Raw genomic sequence first — 17,996 nt, forward strand, 5'->3', positions numbered from 1 at the left:
GAGCGAAATATTTTTCAACATTAGATATGAAAAGTGTATATTAGCAGGTGGAAATGGATCCAGTATACAAAGCCAAGACAGCGTTTTAGACTGGCCAGGGTCTATGGCAATTCACTGTCCTGCCTTTTGGTCTTTGTAATGCCCCAGCACCGTTGAACGTTTGATGGAGGCAGTGTTGAAAGGATTACATTGGAAGATTTGTCTCATTTACTTAGACGACGCTTGTAGCCAAACTTGTGACGAATATCTCCACAACCTTACCAGTGTTTTCAAAGAATTGAAAAGTGCAAATATAAAATTTAATCCCGAGAAATGTCAGTCATTAGAAAAGCAAGTGGCCTTCCTTGGACATGTGATTTCATCTGAAGGAGTGAGCACCGATCCTGAGAAAATAAAAACCGTTAAAAGCTGGCCAATCCCTACAGTAAAGTATCAATTGAGATTCTTTTGGGCTTGTGTTCATACTTTCGTCGCTTCGTAAGAGGATTTGCTGACATTACAAAACCTTTACATAAACAAACGGAAGCTGACCAATAGTTTAACTGGAATGAACAGTGACAAATAGTTTTTGATAGACTGAAAGATTCACTCACCACTGCATCAATATTATCATCACCACATTCCAAGGCAAGTTTCATAGTCGACACTGATGTTAGCAACGTGGGTCTTGGTGGCGTTCTTTCGCAAAACATCAATTGGACAGAACGAGTTATTGGATACTTTAGTAAAGTCCTCTTCAAAGCCTAAATAAATTATTGCGAAACACGAAGAGAATTATTTGCTATGGTGAAAACATTGGAACACTTCTATAAGTTTTTATATGGACGGAAGTTAATTACCCGAACGGATCACGCCTCTCCTGAATGAATTGAAGGATATGTTGCTCGATGGCTGGAAAAATTGCAGATGTATAATTTTAATATTGAAAATCGTTAAGGTACTCAGCATTATAATGCCGATACACTGAGTAGACGACCTTCTCCAGAAGGCTGCAACCACTGTGGCAAAGTTAAAGCAAAGGAACCTTTAGTTATAGCCAATTGTATAAGGACCCAGATTGGACCAGGAGACCATTGGAGCTCCACAATCCTTCCTGATGGACAGCTTGCAGATGGTGATATTGCACCAATCCTTACCATGATAGAAAAAGGTACGGGTCAACCAACCTGGAGTGTGATTTCTGACAAGAGTGTGATACTGAAAAGTTATTGGACACAATGGGATTCCTTGAAATTAGTGGATTGTGTTTTACACAGAAAATGGGAAAGTCCCGATGGAAGCCAGCACAAATTTCAACTTGTCCTCCCAAAAAGCCGAGTTAGTAAAATAAGTTTTTAGTGTCACAAGGTATATCAGAAGGTCATTTGGGAATAACCAAGACACTAGAAAAAGTTCCAATTCGAATCTACTGTATGAGATGTCGCTCGGATGTTGATAGTTGGTGCCGTGAATGTAGAGAATGTGTAGCTAGTAGAGAAGAACGGAAAGCCAAGGCCTGATGAGGCAATATACAGTATCTGGTAACCGGTACATTTTAGTGGCCATGGATTATTTCAGTTAATGGCTGAAGGCGTATGCTCTTCCTGATCAAGAGGCCCCGACAGTCGCTGAACTACTGGTTAATAATTTGTTCTGTCGTTTTGGAGTTTCAAGCAAAATACACTACGACCAAGTCGAAATTTTACATCGACTCTGTTCGAGAAAATGTGTCAGATGCTGAAAGTTGTGAAGACGAGAACCACACCTTTGCGACCTCAGTCGGATGGAATGGGGAAGAGATTCAACCGAACTTTACTTCAAGATCTTCTAATTTTTATCAATGAACATCAAGATAACTGGGACGTCTTGCATACCGAAGTTCCATTTATGAGTCGACAAGTTAAATACCTGCGAAAGTTTTACTTAGGAACGAGTTGCGGCTTCCTGCTGATCTATTATTTGGAACTTCTGAACCCCGTGAAACTTATCTGAAAGAATTGACGTGAAGTTTATGAGAACATTTGAGAATAAAGAGCGATAGGATGAAAGCTTGATATGACAGATGAGCTAACTCTACCGGATTTAAGGAAGGAGATTGATGTGGTTATATAATACAGTACGTTATAAGCGGCGATGTCCAAAGCTACTGAAGTCATGGGAAGGTCCGTATTCCATGATAGCCCGAATCAATGATGTTTTTTACCAAATCAAACAAAATGTTCTTGACAGCATTAAGATATTTAATTGCTCCCTTTCTCATAAATGTGAGATGGCTTTTAGGTAATTTGGCTCATCGTAGTATTCGTGAAGTTTATATCTGGATTTCGTCTACGATATCAAACTGACAATTCACGCATTTCCGACTCGATATTAGCAATTATGCCTTCAACCGCTGTTGTATTTGGTATCACAACAAAGTTTCAGCTTTAGATAAAACACTAACCACTGATGCTGAGAATCCTATCCACTGTAGTAGTAGGTTGGGAAAATTTTTTTTTTTGCTTCTGTCTGATGAGAATACTATTATAGCTTAAGTAGTACGTATTAGTTAGATTATCTTTTTTTGTTTCAATCACATTACGGTAAAAAGTTACTAATTAGTTTATTCAGTGCCATAAGGGCCTTGTAAATTCTATGAGCGAACGCTATATGCTCTTTTTGTTTCAAAACATTGAGAATACAAGAGAGCACACTAAATGTGCTTTTTATATTGTGTGATATGTCTCTAGATTTCGCAGTCGATGTTTTGTAAAGGTATATTGTTATTAGAATTTATAAATTATGTGAAAAATTAGCCTAACCTCCACCACACAGGACAAGTTTATTTAAAACAAAAAAACACTTAAATAGAATATCATACTACTATCAACGAATGTTCTCGGAGAGGTTATCGAAATTTTATAACACTCGATTTATTTTGATCAAAAAGAGGAGGGTCAACATCAAAACAGGATAAAGCACTTAACAATATGAAATAAAAAAATTCTATTCATATGCATAAATATTACCACACCAATTCGGAACCACCAACAGATCCCAGGAGGCATATAACAGCTGCATATAGCGCAGAGCAATTTCATCAATGATTGACGACAACGATACGAGGTCACGTTTACGTTCGCTCCCGATGGCTGCTGCTACTCGCGTTGCCCACTGTCCTACCCGAAATAATTCCACGGTAGCATTAAAGGCAAATGACTGTTTACATACAGCTACCACAGTGCTGCATCAGTGTAACATCAGCAATGGAGGACATAGAAATTACTACGGCGACAACTCTGTCTGTTTTAAGTTTATAAAATTATCTTAAGTTTTAAAAACAAATGAAGTAGAAAAGAAACATCGATGTCAAAAAAAAAAGATTGGTTGGATGACAGCGATTCATCGCAACACAACAGTGTAAGTCTTTTATTTGGATAATAATCTGAAAATGGCTTCAAACATTTTTTTACAGTGAAAATATGTCAAACTTTTTCAATGAACTGACTTGTGAGGAATCCACAGAATTTTTGAACTTTTGCAAAATATTACGCATGGATTTTGAATTTATGCGTCAGAAAATTGAGCCCATGTTAAAAAACAGACTAAAGTAAGTATTCCAATACCACCAAAAATACGCTTGGCAATACCATTACGATATTTGGCTCCCGGGAAAGTTACCAAAGTTTGCATCATTTATTTAAAGTATCTTCGGTTGAGTTTACCGAAAGTACAACGATGGCCTAGAATGAAAAAGTCGTAAGTAGGTTTTTACAAATTATACAGGAGGAACAAAAAACTGGTTATTTTGATATTAAAAAAATCTTAATGAGTAGGCATTATGGAGAAAACCAAATTTTTTTGGACTTACGACTTTTTCAGATAACAAAATTCTAGAAATTACCTGACTTACGATATTTTCAGATATCAAAATTAAAGAAGCCAGCCTCAACATCACACTAAATACATTTATTAAGAAATTATTACAAAGTTTCAGTACAAAATAAAACTAATAAAATATAATGATTATGTTCTATAGCTTTAGAAAAAAATTTATTTTACTCGTGTGGTAATGAATCATAGAAATTGTGCACCTCTTTTGGAAGGACACGTTTCATTTCTTGCACGTGTCTAAATTTTATAGCTGTAATCTTCGGTTTGTTTTGATATAAAGGTGTGATTCGTTCCAAGTCTTCTACAAGAGGCATTTTAATTCTGCGTGGAATATTAGAATACTCATCTTCATAACTTGTCTTTACCTTTAGCTCCCCATTTGGGCAATATTGAATACATTTTATGTCTGTCACTACAGGATCGCCTGCTTTGTTACCCGGTCTCAGAGACGAGACATAGTTTAAACTACTAAATTTCTTGAAAAAAGTATACTCAAGCCATTCAACATTATATGGTTTCGGTTTAATTCTGGCAGTTCTACATACTTCTATGTAATTACTTGGAGAATAAATTTCTCGGTTCTGCAATTTTCTCTCAATAGTGGCATGCATAGCATCACATTCCATTTGTGTATGGCCCTTCTCTAAAATTTTTTGAGTAATTTTTATTCCTGTTTTGACAGACGCAAGCAAGAATGTATTTGCCAAAATTGAATTCCTATTCTGGTAATTACAACCGTCACTAAAAATTATTATTTCGTTCACGGGTGGTGACAAATCAAGTTTTGTACAGATTAAATGAAATATTATAGAACAGAATTCGTCAGCATTTACTCCTCCTTCACTTTCATCCCACAAAAAACAATATCCTTCAGACGATTTTATATCGAATATTGTAAAATTGTGGACTTTTAGCTTGGTTCTGTAATAGAGTGCTGATGCCTTTAATACGGGACATAAAAGTACTGCTTGTAAGTCCATTGTTAATACAATTTTACTGTTGTCAGAGAATTTATCTGCATTTTTTTCATTCCTTGCTAGTGTCTTGTTATTTTGGTGTATCATATAATTTTCTTCACTTTCATTTCCTAATTTGTAAGCGGTGCAAAGATCACATTGATCTTTTCGAGGACTAAACAATGATAAATTTTTGCTCTCAAAAACATCATCAAAAGTGAAAGATGAAGCCGGTTTTTGATTCATTGCATTGCAGTATGTTATATATTCACGATAAAGAGCTGCCTTTGAAGACCACATTGGTTCCAAATATAACTTTTTTGTTGATTTTCGACAATAATGCGACTCTACTTTGGGAAGAGCATCCAAAAAATTATTAATACACTTTCTAGAATCCTCAGCTTTATTTGAGCCAGCTTTAGGTTGAGCCTGCACATTTTTTTCTTCATTGGCTTGTGAAGAATCCAAAGCAGAAGCTTCTTCCTCTTCAATTTCGGACTCCCTTGTACTATTCAAAGAGTTTTTGTACTTTCCTACCCAGTCAAATACACATCTATCTCCAATTGCCAATGTATTTAAAAAAAGTTTCTTACAAACTTTGTACTTTTCTTCAGCTGTACTAAGTTTTAGGTAGTATTCATAAGTAGTCTGTCTTCTGAATTTTTTCTTGTTTTTATATTTTCTTTCCTTGACGCTAACAATATTGACAGATTGAGCAACAAACATTTTTTTTTTCATCCCAATTCATATCCCAAAACTGAGCAAATATTTTTTGTCTTTTGGATTCATCAAACAAAGCACATTTGAGTTTCTTTCCAAGTTTACCTTTTTTGCAACCACAATGTACTTTTAATTTTCTTGCTTCTCGCCCAATAGTAAACGAATTTCCTTCTCTTCCCAAGTAATTTTGTCCTCTCATTCTCTTATCTTTGTTTGACTTTTGGATCCACTCTCCCTTTCTCGGTTTACCTTTTCGTGCTCGTTTTCTTATATTTTCTGAAGAAATTTCCATGGAACTATCAGAATTGATAGGCTCATCTGTACCAATGTTTTCCAAGATTTGTTCACTTGAATTGGAAGCATCATTCACGTCATCATTTTCTGCAGAAATTACAATCGAACTACTAGCATTGGTCGGATCATGATGTATAGTTGCAAGATTTGCATCAGTGTTGGTTCTTTCATTTAAATCTGTATTGATGTTTTCCAAAATTGGTTTACTTGAATCTGAAGTACAACTTTTGTCACCAACAAGTCCAGGGGTATTCATTTCCAATTGCAAAGAACCATCTTCTTGGACTAAGAAATTTAGAGAACTTTCAACTACAGGAAAACTATTCATTGTAAATATTATACTCGTATCATTAGATACACTTAGCTCTAGAGGTGAAACTGGTAGATTTGAGGTAGTTTCGTGTAGGTTTTCGTCTGCATTGATAATATCTTGCTTGATATTTACACTACATTGGATCGGTTCTGTATGTAGCTTTTGATCCACAGGAGATTCTGTTTCGATATTCTTGCAATGAGACTTTGGTTACAGAACGGATTTTACCATTCTAGCTCCTCGAGATTGATTGGTTTGTGATAGTATACGATCTGTAACAAAATAAATTCAAATAAATAAAGCAAGCGTCTTTGTGCTGGTGAGATGTGAGTATGATAATGTCTAAAAATATCACCATTGATTCTAAAGAAAAATTCTATTGCCATATGTGTTCATTTTAGAATGAAAACCGCGTAAGTCTGACCTAAGCAACTGGGACTTGGGAGTAAACAAATAAGGCACGATCTAAAAACTCCAGTGAAAAAGTCGTAAGTCAAGACATATGACATTTTCACTGAAGTATAATAAGCATTCTCTCGACTTACAACGTTTTCATTGAAATTTTAATCATTTTATTCCTTTTTTAAACGCAATAAACAATAAATATTAAGCCAAATAATTAAGGAAAAACAATAGCAAATAGGAAATAAAGAGTACAAAAATGTAATAAACTTACCCATTTTCCAAATAAATTGAGTTCTTTGCACAAATCAAAATATTATTTTTTTATCGGCACGTTTCACTCGAGATACGACAACTTCACTGGTGAATATACAATTCAAGACTGACAACATTTTCATTTTTCGCCAGGTGGCAGCAGGAGATTATTTTTCTCTCTCTCTTTCAATTGTAATGTGTGAGGCCTGTTACACACAATACATCGGTATAAAAATCTCAATATCGAAAAATATCGACTTATGACTTTTTCATTCTAGGCCATCGACAAGCTGAATATAGCTGCAAATGTCGAAACTATTTCGCTTTGGCAGTGTTGGCATGTTTTTATAATGCATATATGTATGCTTCAAATATAAAGAGATAAATATTTTAAAAAGTACATTTTGATTATACTATTTTATGAATTCTGCAATTTTTAATTTATATGAAGCAATAACGAGTAAATGATTGTCTCTTTCAAGAATAATTGCAAACATCTGTTGTAATCTGGCAACTGCTGATTTGACGATTGCCAAATCTATCCCCTAATCTATCAAAGGGTAATTGTTAAAAAAATTTCTAATAATTAACTGCAATTAATCTCCAAAGAAACAAATATTTACTCATTGTTGTTTTATATAAATCAAAAATTGCAGAATTCATAACATAATATAAACAAAATGTACTTTTCTAAAGCTTTATCTTTTTATATTTGAAGCATACAGCATCTACATTATAAAACATGCCAACACTGCTATACCGAAATTTTTTGTTCCATGTTTGACATTTGCGGCTATAATCAGCTTGTACTTTCGGTAAACTCAATCGTATCTTCTTTAAGTTCCATCTTCTACCGAAGGTTAGCAATCATCATGGCTATGCGGATTTAAAGTATTATCATCAGCAATTTCACTGATTGTGCTGGAAGTTTGTAAAGCAATTAATATCGTTATAAAGCACCAAACTTAAATTTAAAGGACAAACCGCATCGGGTACATTGTGTTTTTTTGTGGTCTTTATCTGAAGAATCCCACAATAATCTCTCACTAGCATATAGCTCTAACAACTTCAGCACTTGGTCATTGCTTCACTCAACCATAGTTAACGAAAAATTAACCAATCAATAAACAAATAAGTCCGTGCACCGAAAAGACAGCGAGCAGCATGTAAACTGTCACTCGCACTGCAAGTACTTTAATTTTCGTTAAAAAACAGCCAACGAAGGGAGCGTACGATAGCGGCAGTGGTATGAGCAATGGCAGCGAGAGCGACGAATTTACATACTCAAGCTGCCAACTTCCCTGCTCAATTACTTGCTCACTGCCTCAGAAGTGAGCTGCATGTAAAGGGGGTATAAGGGTTAATGTCTGCAGCAGGTGCAGTTGAAACGTCAAATACAAAAAATTCCTCAAAATGACTCGTAAACTCCTATAACAATGTTTACAAAACATCGACCGCGAACTCTACATGTTACTTGAATCGGTGTAATATAAAACTCAATTTAATATATATATCTACTTTAATTATATATACATAACATTAAAAAAATCGAGGTATTTATAATCTATTTTATAAATTATGAATAACACTAATATTAAACAGTACTCTCATTTGGCTGTTGTGACATCATGACAATATCAGAAGGATAAACATACTTTTTCCTTCGTACGTAACAAGGACTAGGTTTTCTTTCACTACCACTGTTATTTAAACCACTTAAAAGCGGAAGTTGTTCTGTCCTTGAAAAACAATGATCTCCCTCCTCATTCTGCTTATACGATAAAATATTCTTAACGGCCGCACTAGTGGATGGAGGACACTGCGATACATCAGTTTCCTCATGACTTCGCCTTTTTACCGATAAAATAGTCTTTATTGGTACCGCACTTGGGTTTATTTCGACTATCGGGGAAGTCACATCAGTTCTTTGCCGAGAGTGCTTTCCACGAAATAATTGCCGCCATCGTGGTGGTGAATACCTTCGCTCGCACATTATGGCGTCGACGGTAATGACTTCGGGATTAAACGTAACGTTCTTAGTAATATCAGAAGGAGTTCGACAAACGCTACCGGAATCTACACTGCTGGAGGGTTGACTAGGAGGTTTTTGAAAACGGATGGCTCGATGATCTTCGTCGAGGTTAAGATCAATTGCGAGGTTGGATATCATATCTTGGTCCATTGCGATCGGCGTCGATGGAGACATAACCTAAAACATTAAGTGTATGGTAGTTGTGAAATACAGAAAAATATAGGTACATAAAAAAATACAGTCCGCCAATTTTAAAAACGTAGCTTTTCTCAAAACTTTAATCTCCGGATTGTCGGTTGATTTTAATAAACTTTGATGCATTTTGTTTGTTTTGGTTTTCTCTGATATTTTACCACAATTTAATCAAAAAATAGTAATAATAAATTTTTTTTACTGAAAAAGGGCGAAAAATTGATAAATTTTTGAACAATATTTTCAAATGTCAGCCATTTTGTTTCTTTTTAAGAATTTTTAATTTTACTGATAAACTATCACGTAAGGAAACTTCCTTTTTAAAATACTGCTCGAATTTTATATTTCAGACTTGTCGTTTCAGAGATTAAATGTCCGCCATGGAGCAGTAATTTTTGGACGAAAAATTTTTGGCGCCATATTTAAAATACAGGAACAGTGGAAAAACAAAGTTTTTGGTAATCGTCAAGTTTTTTAATAATATTATGTAATAATAAAGTTTGATTGCCATACATAATAGATAAGGCAAAAAAAAATGTTCCATTTGTGACATTTTTTAGCATTCTAGACGGTAGTATGACCTTAAATATACAATTATCACATATAAATTTTTTTGTCGACACATCTATAGAAGCTGGTATGGTTTGGTACATTTTAATCTTCTGTCTTCGTCATCATCTATCCATTTAATGGACAAATCATTATGAACTTCTTTGTTGGTTGCGTAGCGGTAAGCTTTTGTAATGGTTTTATTGTAATGTATAAACTCGTTTTCATCGTTCTTGGCGTGTGCCTGAAATAAGTTACTACGGAATTTTTAATATTCGTCTCTCTCTGATACACAGATGCGTAATTCAATTGTGCGAGTCACGTTCGTCATGGTAAAGTGCGATGAGAAGACAATGAAGAGACCACTCACGTCTCCCTGTATTGTAGCAATAACACCGATGCGTTTGGCCGATACGGTGTCGGTGATAAGTTCGGCCTCTTTACGAATACAGATAGCTGGCAGTGACGTGTTTTTTTTTAACATGTTACCCTGATCTGTGCAGGTTTGAAGTAGCTGATGAAATAGTTTTTATAAGTAGTTTTTAATTAATAGTTTGAGCTCTTACTGTGTGGAATCCATTACATAAAATAATACTCTCGACACCTTAAAAATTCCAGTTTATTATAAATTAACTCTCTCTCTTCCGATACCCATTGCAATAATGACTTGTGGCATTGTTCTTGAATGAGCTGGCTAATAGGTTTATAATTGTAGCAATTACCATTGATATTTTATGTTGTTTTAGTCGATTTTAGTCAGTCATTGTTGGAATTTGTTCCGAACAGTTTTACTTATTATTTTTTGTTGTGAACAACTAATTATTCTATTTAATAAAAAAAAATGCCGGGAAAAACGATAACAGGAGAAATGCGACAATGTGTAGTTCATTTATTGGAGTATTTTAAAAAAGAAAAAGAAAACAACGGACCTTTGCTTTCGTCATCATCGGTACATGAACGAGTAGCGGACGCTTTGAAAATCAGTCTTCGCACAGTGACAAGAATAAAGAGTGAATACAAGACAGGGGCAGCTCTTACTACACCAGGAGAGTCACGTAATGTACAAAAAAAAAGACTAATGATGTCAGCGATACTATAAAAGGAGAGATTAGAAATGTACTGTATGGCATAAAAGCAAAAGAAGAGCACGTTACAATTAAAGTTCTAAATACACAATTAAGAAACAAGCATCTCTATGACGGTTCTGATACAAGTTTGTGGCGTCTTATGAAAAATTGTGGGTTTTCATACAAACTAGAAAATAGTAGACGGGTGCTATGTGAGAAACCATGTATTGTCTCCAAACGACTATATTTTTTGAGGCATTATATGAGAAATTTTTTAAGTCCAAGCCCACTTCAGTTCGTTTTTTTAGATGAAACATGGATATTTCTAAAAGTGGCATATAAACGTACTTGGCAAGATGACTGTGTGAAAAGCATCAGAAAAGGACACGAAAATACAGGTAAACACTTTGTTGTTTTACATGCCGGAAGTAGACAAGGATTTGTTAAAGATGCTGGATTACTGTTTTCTACGAAATCGAAGAGTGCAGACTATCATGATTCTATGGATAAAGAGTCTTAAAAAGTGGGTCTCCTAAAAGCTGATACCAATGTTGGAGGAATCATCTCTAATTATTATGGATAATGCCTCATACCATAGCTCTTTAATAGAAAAGTTACCGAATGCCAGTTGGAAAAAATCGGACTTACAAGAATGGTTACGAGCGAAAAAAATAATTTTTGACAATTCGGGCAAGATAAAGCTATTGAGTCTTTGTCGCCAGAATAAACCACAAAATACCAGGTACGTTATAGACGAGCTACTCCAAGAACATGGGCATCAGGTTTTGAGATTGCCTCCATATCACTGTCAATACAATCCGATTGAGTTGGTCTGGGGCATTTCTAAACAATACTATGATCGTCATATTGGAGAACATGGACGTGGAGATGAAACAGTGAAAAAAGTTTGGGGCGATGCATTAGCTGAGGCAACACCTGCAGTGAGGGCGAGTTGTGTTAACCATACTGAAAAATTAATTCAGGACGACTGGGCAAAAATGGTCACATATCATGAAAATGAAAGTAGGATTATCATCGATTTGGCGGAAGATTCCAATGATGAAGACAGTTCCAGTGAAGACGCTGACTGATTAGCTAATTAACCAAGGTCAGTACGTTGTAACAGTTCAGAATTCGCTACAGTGCTTAAAACTTAAAAAACCTGTATCATTTTTTAATTAAAGTGGGTTAAATAATTAACACTTTTTTGGGTACATTTCAAAATCCTTTTAAAATGTACTTTTCGTTATATCCTATCCTATTGTACTGCAAGCTAGAAAAATACTTCTTCGCAATTTATACGTATATTCCGTTATTAGAAATTTAATGAAAAATAATTTATAATTTTCTTTTATAACTATTATTTCGTTTAACATGCTACATTTTGCTACGCCACTGAAGGAGGTAAACGAATCGAGCGTAGACAAGGAAAGACAGATGAAACAACTTATTGCAAGTGTTTTTACACGCACACGCCAAGAACGATGAAAACGATTATATATGGTTTTATTATAATGGTTTTGTTGTAATTTTATATACCTTAGGTCAAATTTGAAATGTTTGTCGATTAACCCGTACATTTATCTGGTTTTAAGCCTGATATGTTCAGCTTTCTGTCTGACATGATGTTTTCAATTGAATCTTTTATTAAGGTGAAGATCGAGATATTTTGCTGAGTCTAGTTGAGGTAACTGTCGTCATCAAAGAAATATAGAGAGGTCGTTCTTTTTTGTCATAACATAAAATTAACTAGGTCTAATTTAAACTATTAAGTTGTATTTTCCAATCCTTGGTCCACTTAAAGACATTATTAATCGTAACTTGGAATTTCTGTGTTGCTGTCTGTTGAGCGTCATCTTTTGCCGTAATGACCATGTCATCTGCGAATGTGCCGATTATTGTTTCATTGGTTGATGGAATATCGGGATTATAAATTAAGTACAGAAATGGTCTCAAGACATTATTACCCTGTCGTACACTAGCTGATATTGGCTTGAAGGTTGAAAAAGCTTTTTCATGTGATACCTACCCGAAATTTGTTATCACAAATATATGACTCCAGTAATTGACATAGGTTATGTAATCGACTTATCTTATAGATGAGTCCTTGGTGCCACACTCTATCAAATGCATGCAATACATTTGTGCAGAAAAAATTTTGTGACAGTACTGTTTTTCTTCAAGTGCTTTTTTAATAACAGGCCCTGTGCACTTGTTCTACTATTAAGTGACCGTTTCTAAATCCGAATTGATAATCAGAAATGTTAACTAACGATTCGATTCTTTTTAGCAGCAGTTTCTCAAATAGCTTGGATGAAGCTAGCGAGATAGGTCTACACGAATCTACTTATTATGATGGTTTGTCTGATTTTTTTAACATAATTATTTGAACTGTTTTAAAAAATTCATTCAACATATTTTAATCTCAAACAACCATTCAAGTATGTCAGCATAATGATTGCCTTTCGCAGCACTTCTCGTGGCAAGCCAGGTCAAATTTTATAAACTCCAGGAGCTTTTTTGCGATCAATGTTAGCATCAATTTCTTGAGCTACTTCTATTGAAGTCATAATTTTTATGTCCATTTTGGTTTGGTATACTAGAGTTGGGTTCATTAAGACCGGGTCGATTGTGGATTCTACGTTGTTACGTTGAAACACACTAGCAATATAATCAGCTAATAATTCAGCTCTTCATTATGTCTGACCAATTGATTATACGTGTTCTTGATGGGAGGCAATGTGATAATAGGTCTTTTAAATCTTCGAATTGCTTTTCATAGTGATAAATATTAAGATATAGTGGAGAATACGGACTCTCTCTTAACATCAAAAAAACCAAATTCATGAAAATTAGCAAGAACAACAATACAAACAAAATATTAACGGTAGGCGGCCAGCAGATTGAGAGAGTAAAAAGATATACTTACTTGGGAACGATAATCACAGAAAATAACGATTATACTGCAGAAATAAGTCAGAATTGAAAAAGCACGTGCCATCTTCGTGAAAATGAAAACGATTTTATGCAGCAACGATCTGACATTGGCCCTCAGAATAAAGCTAGTTAAATGCTATGTACACAGTGTACTCTACTATGGAGCTGAATCATGGACATTAAACCGGAATACAATAAATCGACTTAACGCGTTTGAAATGTGGACATTTTGAAGATTGTTAAGGATTCCATGGGTAGATAGAATCACGAATACAGAAGTGTTAAGGAGAATAGGCAGAGAGAGGGAAATGGAAAATACAATAAAAGAAAGGAAATTGCAATATCTCGGACATGTGATGAGAGGCGAAAGATACAACATTTGGGGACTCATGATTCAAGATGCGTTTCCTGGTTGAAGAACCTGAGAGCGTGGTTTGGTTGCAGCTTCGTTGCGGAGATGGCACTTAAAGAAGAAGAAGTGAGAAATCTTTACCTGCATTAGGACTCAGTTCACTAATATACTTTTAAAGCAATTCTAATTGAAATCAGTAACTTTTGTCTAACCTGGTTACTGCTTCTATTGAATTTTCTTATGGCTTTAGGATACCTGATTCTCTGTCATATTCTCCCCGCTTTTTTTCTTTCTATTATTATGTCTCTGAGTTCTAAAGGATAGTTAATTTAATATACTGGTTTTTCGTTTTCTTCAAGGGTAGCTGCCTTTGCCGCTTAGCCGAATATGTTATTTCGTTATTTCGATCGAGATACATTTCTTTTTGGCAGTCGGCCCTTCATTCTCTGATGTAACACCCATAATTCTTTTATCAATCACTTTTTTACCTATTGTTTTACGTGCCGAAATATCATAAAACTTGCCCTTTTCGATATTGTCTGCTATATTTTTTAAATTTGTAGTTTATGTTTGCATGTGTGTGTTCTTGATGATATTGTAGCTTTGGGATTTTAAAGTTTATTCGCTATTTCCTATTTAATAAACATCAAAATTTCTAGAATTTATGTCATCCGTATTAGTATATCTGTAGCGACAAGCTAATTACGAATAATTATAACCTTTCTATTCAAAAATTAAATTACAGATTACAGATCTCATATTAAAATTTAGATTTTCGCAGTTGGTAATACTTATACAAAAATATATTTATTTCTTCTTTCCCCTTGCAGACGTTGCTTTTTTTTCATGTATGGGAAACGAAATATTATATTGTAAGCAATGACATCACAAGAGACTAGGCCGATAATATTTGAGTTTATCGTCTGGCTTTAAAACAAAGAATGTGTGTTGAGTTTAGTAATCAATCAGTCACAATTTGCATTGGTCCGCTTTACATACAAAAATTCCTTCCTTTCGAGAATTAATTACGTTTTACGAAAATAAATACTATTAACAGTTTTTCTACGTTTTATTCGATTTTATTATTATTTTATTATTATTATTTTATTTTATTATTTGTTTCCGTGGAAAATAAGTTTATCACACACGCATCCAAACAGCTACGGAACATATCTATAAATATCTTTTAATAAATATATTTTTTTAAATATTTTTCTGCCGAATAAACTAAAACCTTGTTAGAATGAGAATATACATCGGAACTGTCTATTTTATTTGAAACCTTATTATTTACTCGAACTTTATTATAAATGTTGCCATCCAGTGACCAAATTCAGAATCAAAACCACCTGTGATTTTGGAGGCGTCTCTGAAAATGTAAAGATGTTGTGGGAATAAATTATTATCAAATGCTTTCTGTATGACTTGACTAGGAATTGCCGAGTAATTTATTAATAAATACACTCAATCTTATGCAATTCAGATACATCTGCCTTATATAATGAGTTGACTTGTAAATATTTCATATATTGAAGGTTAAATCATTGAATCTGCTTTAATTAGAGTAGGCGATTTTTAAATACATTAAATTAAATGCATTAGTTGCATGATTTTGATTTTTCTTATTAGATCACTGTGTTTTCTAACATTTTACTTAGAAATCTTGAAGCCAGAATTATTCTTTCATATTAACATGATTTTTCTGTAGCTTCAGAATAAAATTCGAGTACATATTAATGTACAAGACAAGCATTATACACATGTTAAATAATCTATATATACAGGGTGGTCCTTAAGTAATTGTACAAAAATAAACAGTAGATTGTATGTTTTAAAATATTACGATTTCAGCCAACTTGCTTTAATAAAATGTTGACATTAAGAAAAATACAGGGTGTTAAAGTTGAAATTAAAAATTTTATTTTTCGCTATAACCTTTTGAGTATGAGGAATTATAATTTGATGCATACTTTGATATAGCTAATAGACGATATAGTTTTCGAGATAATCTCATTTTACAAATGAGCTGCATAACATAAATAATACATACATACATCATACATAATTATATTTTTCGAAATATTAAAGAGAAAATATTATACACTATTATTTCTTTACAAATATCATTAGTAAAATTAATAAAATATTATAGGATTTGACATCATTAAAAATTTTACGATTTATATTAGGTATATTTATTTAAATTAAAGTTATAATAAACTACATTTTGTTTGCAAATCAAATTAAGAAATAGTTAAACTGAATATCATTAAACGTTTTGTCAAAGTAAGTGTTCGATATGTCCAACATTTTCTTCAATGCATTTATCAATACGTTTCGTAAAACATCGTCGTATATTAAATAGATCATTCTTCTTCTTCAAGTGCCCTGTCCGTTGCGAACGTTGGCTATTAACATGGCAATTCTGATCTTGTTTGCGGCGCTTCTGAATAGTTCGACCGATGTGAGCCCGAACCACTTCCTCAGATTTTGGAGCCACGAGTGTCTTCTCCTGCCTGGCCCTCGCCCACTGTCTATTTTTCCCTGGACAATCAATTGCAATAGACGGTACTTATCGTGTCTCAATATGTGGCCTAGATATTCAAGCTTTCTTTGTTTAATTGTATTCACGATTTCTTTCTCCTTTCCGATTCTTTGGATTACCTCTATGTTGGTGACATGTTCGGTCCAGGATATACGAAGAATGCGTCGGTACACCCACATTTCGAATGCTTCTAGTTTTCTCGTGAGCGTCTCCGTCAGCGTCCAGGCCTCCACACCATACAGTAAGATCGGAAAAATGTAGCACTTAACTAGACGTAGTTTTAGGGGAAGAGACAAATCCCTGCTTATGAGGAGCTTTTTCATATTGCTAAATGCTGCTCTAGCTCGTTCTGTTCCCGCCTTAATTTCTGTGGCCTGTTCCCATTTTGCATTTACGTTGGTGCCAAGGTACACATAAGATTCTACATGGTCAATTAGTATGTTACTTATCTGTAACTGTCGAGCAGGCTGTTGCTTCCTGCTTAGATAGATCATTGGTATAAAAGAAACTGCTGCAGTATTTATTTCATTTCAAAGTTGGCGAGGGTTTATGGGATTCTTGTAGACATGTTGTTTCATTGCGTTCCAGACATCAAAATCGAGGGGATTAAATTCTGGGCTACGTGATGGTCAAGGACAATGACTACCACAACCAACCCAGCGTTCAAGAAAGTTGGTATTTAAGTATGTTTCCGCTGCCCTCTTATAATATGGGGTGCACCATCTTGCTTGAACCACATATTTTGCTTTAATTTTATTGGCAATTCTTCCAACACACCAATAAAATTATTTTACCGTTGATTCTATAGCATACGTTTATTTTAAATTTATGTCGAGAGTGATTGTTTCTTAAATTAAATACACCACAGCGTGTAAATGTAGCTTTGTCCGTAAATAATATTCTATCGACGGAGAAGTGGTCAAGGTTTCATCTGTTTCGGATATCATTTGCAAATCTGCACCCTAAAGGTAATTCTGCTGGCAATAGATTTTGCACAGGTATAAAATGATAACGGTGAAAGTGCTCACTATGTAAGACTTTTAAAATTGAAGTTTTGCTGTTTCTTAACGCTGAAGATAAACGTCATGTACTTACAGTACATTCAACCAACTTACACTTTTAAACGATTAACGGAATTCGCAGAAAACCTTTCGTTGTAGTAAGAGGCACGGTAAACTGCACTGGTGTTCTCCATAATGTTTAAAACTTGGCTAAATTTTAGGTATGAAATAAATATATGTGTCATTAACCCGTTGTTCATAGTTTTGCATATTTTGTTACACTTTTTTTAATAAATAGTATTCTTGCATAATGTTATTTAACGTAAATTTCTTTCACCTACTTGTTTAATAATTTTTTTCTGAAACAAACACTACGATCCTAAGGATAATTTATATTCAAAGTAGATATACAAAGTACTAACATATCACTTTTAATTTTTGTTAAAAAATACTTCGGAGTAAACTACAACATTTTGCCAATTTAGAAAGTTTCTGTCATATTCATCTAAACTCAGTATATTTTAATTCA

The 17,996-nt window shown here is 34.1% G+C and overlaps 1 protein-coding gene across 2 annotated transcripts in view; it reads right to left on the reverse strand.

The window, feature by feature from the left end:
* Positions 1–8,292: 8,292 nt before the first annotated feature.
* Positions 8,293–17,996, reverse strand: part of inaE (inactivation no afterpotential E) — a 157,112-nt gene continuing 147,408 nt past the window's right edge. For both annotated transcript variants that reach the window (XM_072522986.1, XM_072522987.1), the window contains one exon: positions 8,293–9,001. In XM_072522986.1, the coding sequence (XP_072379087.1) occupies positions 8,387–9,001 (615 nt within the window). In that variant the 3' untranslated portion in view covers positions 8,293–8,386. The remainder of the gene's footprint in view (positions 9,002–17,996) is intronic.

Source organism: Diabrotica undecimpunctata, chromosome 2, assembly GCF_040954645.1.
Source record: "Diabrotica undecimpunctata isolate CICGRU chromosome 2, icDiaUnde3, whole genome shotgun sequence".
NCBI classification, from domain to species: domain Eukaryota; kingdom Metazoa; phylum Arthropoda; class Insecta; order Coleoptera; family Chrysomelidae; genus Diabrotica; species Diabrotica undecimpunctata.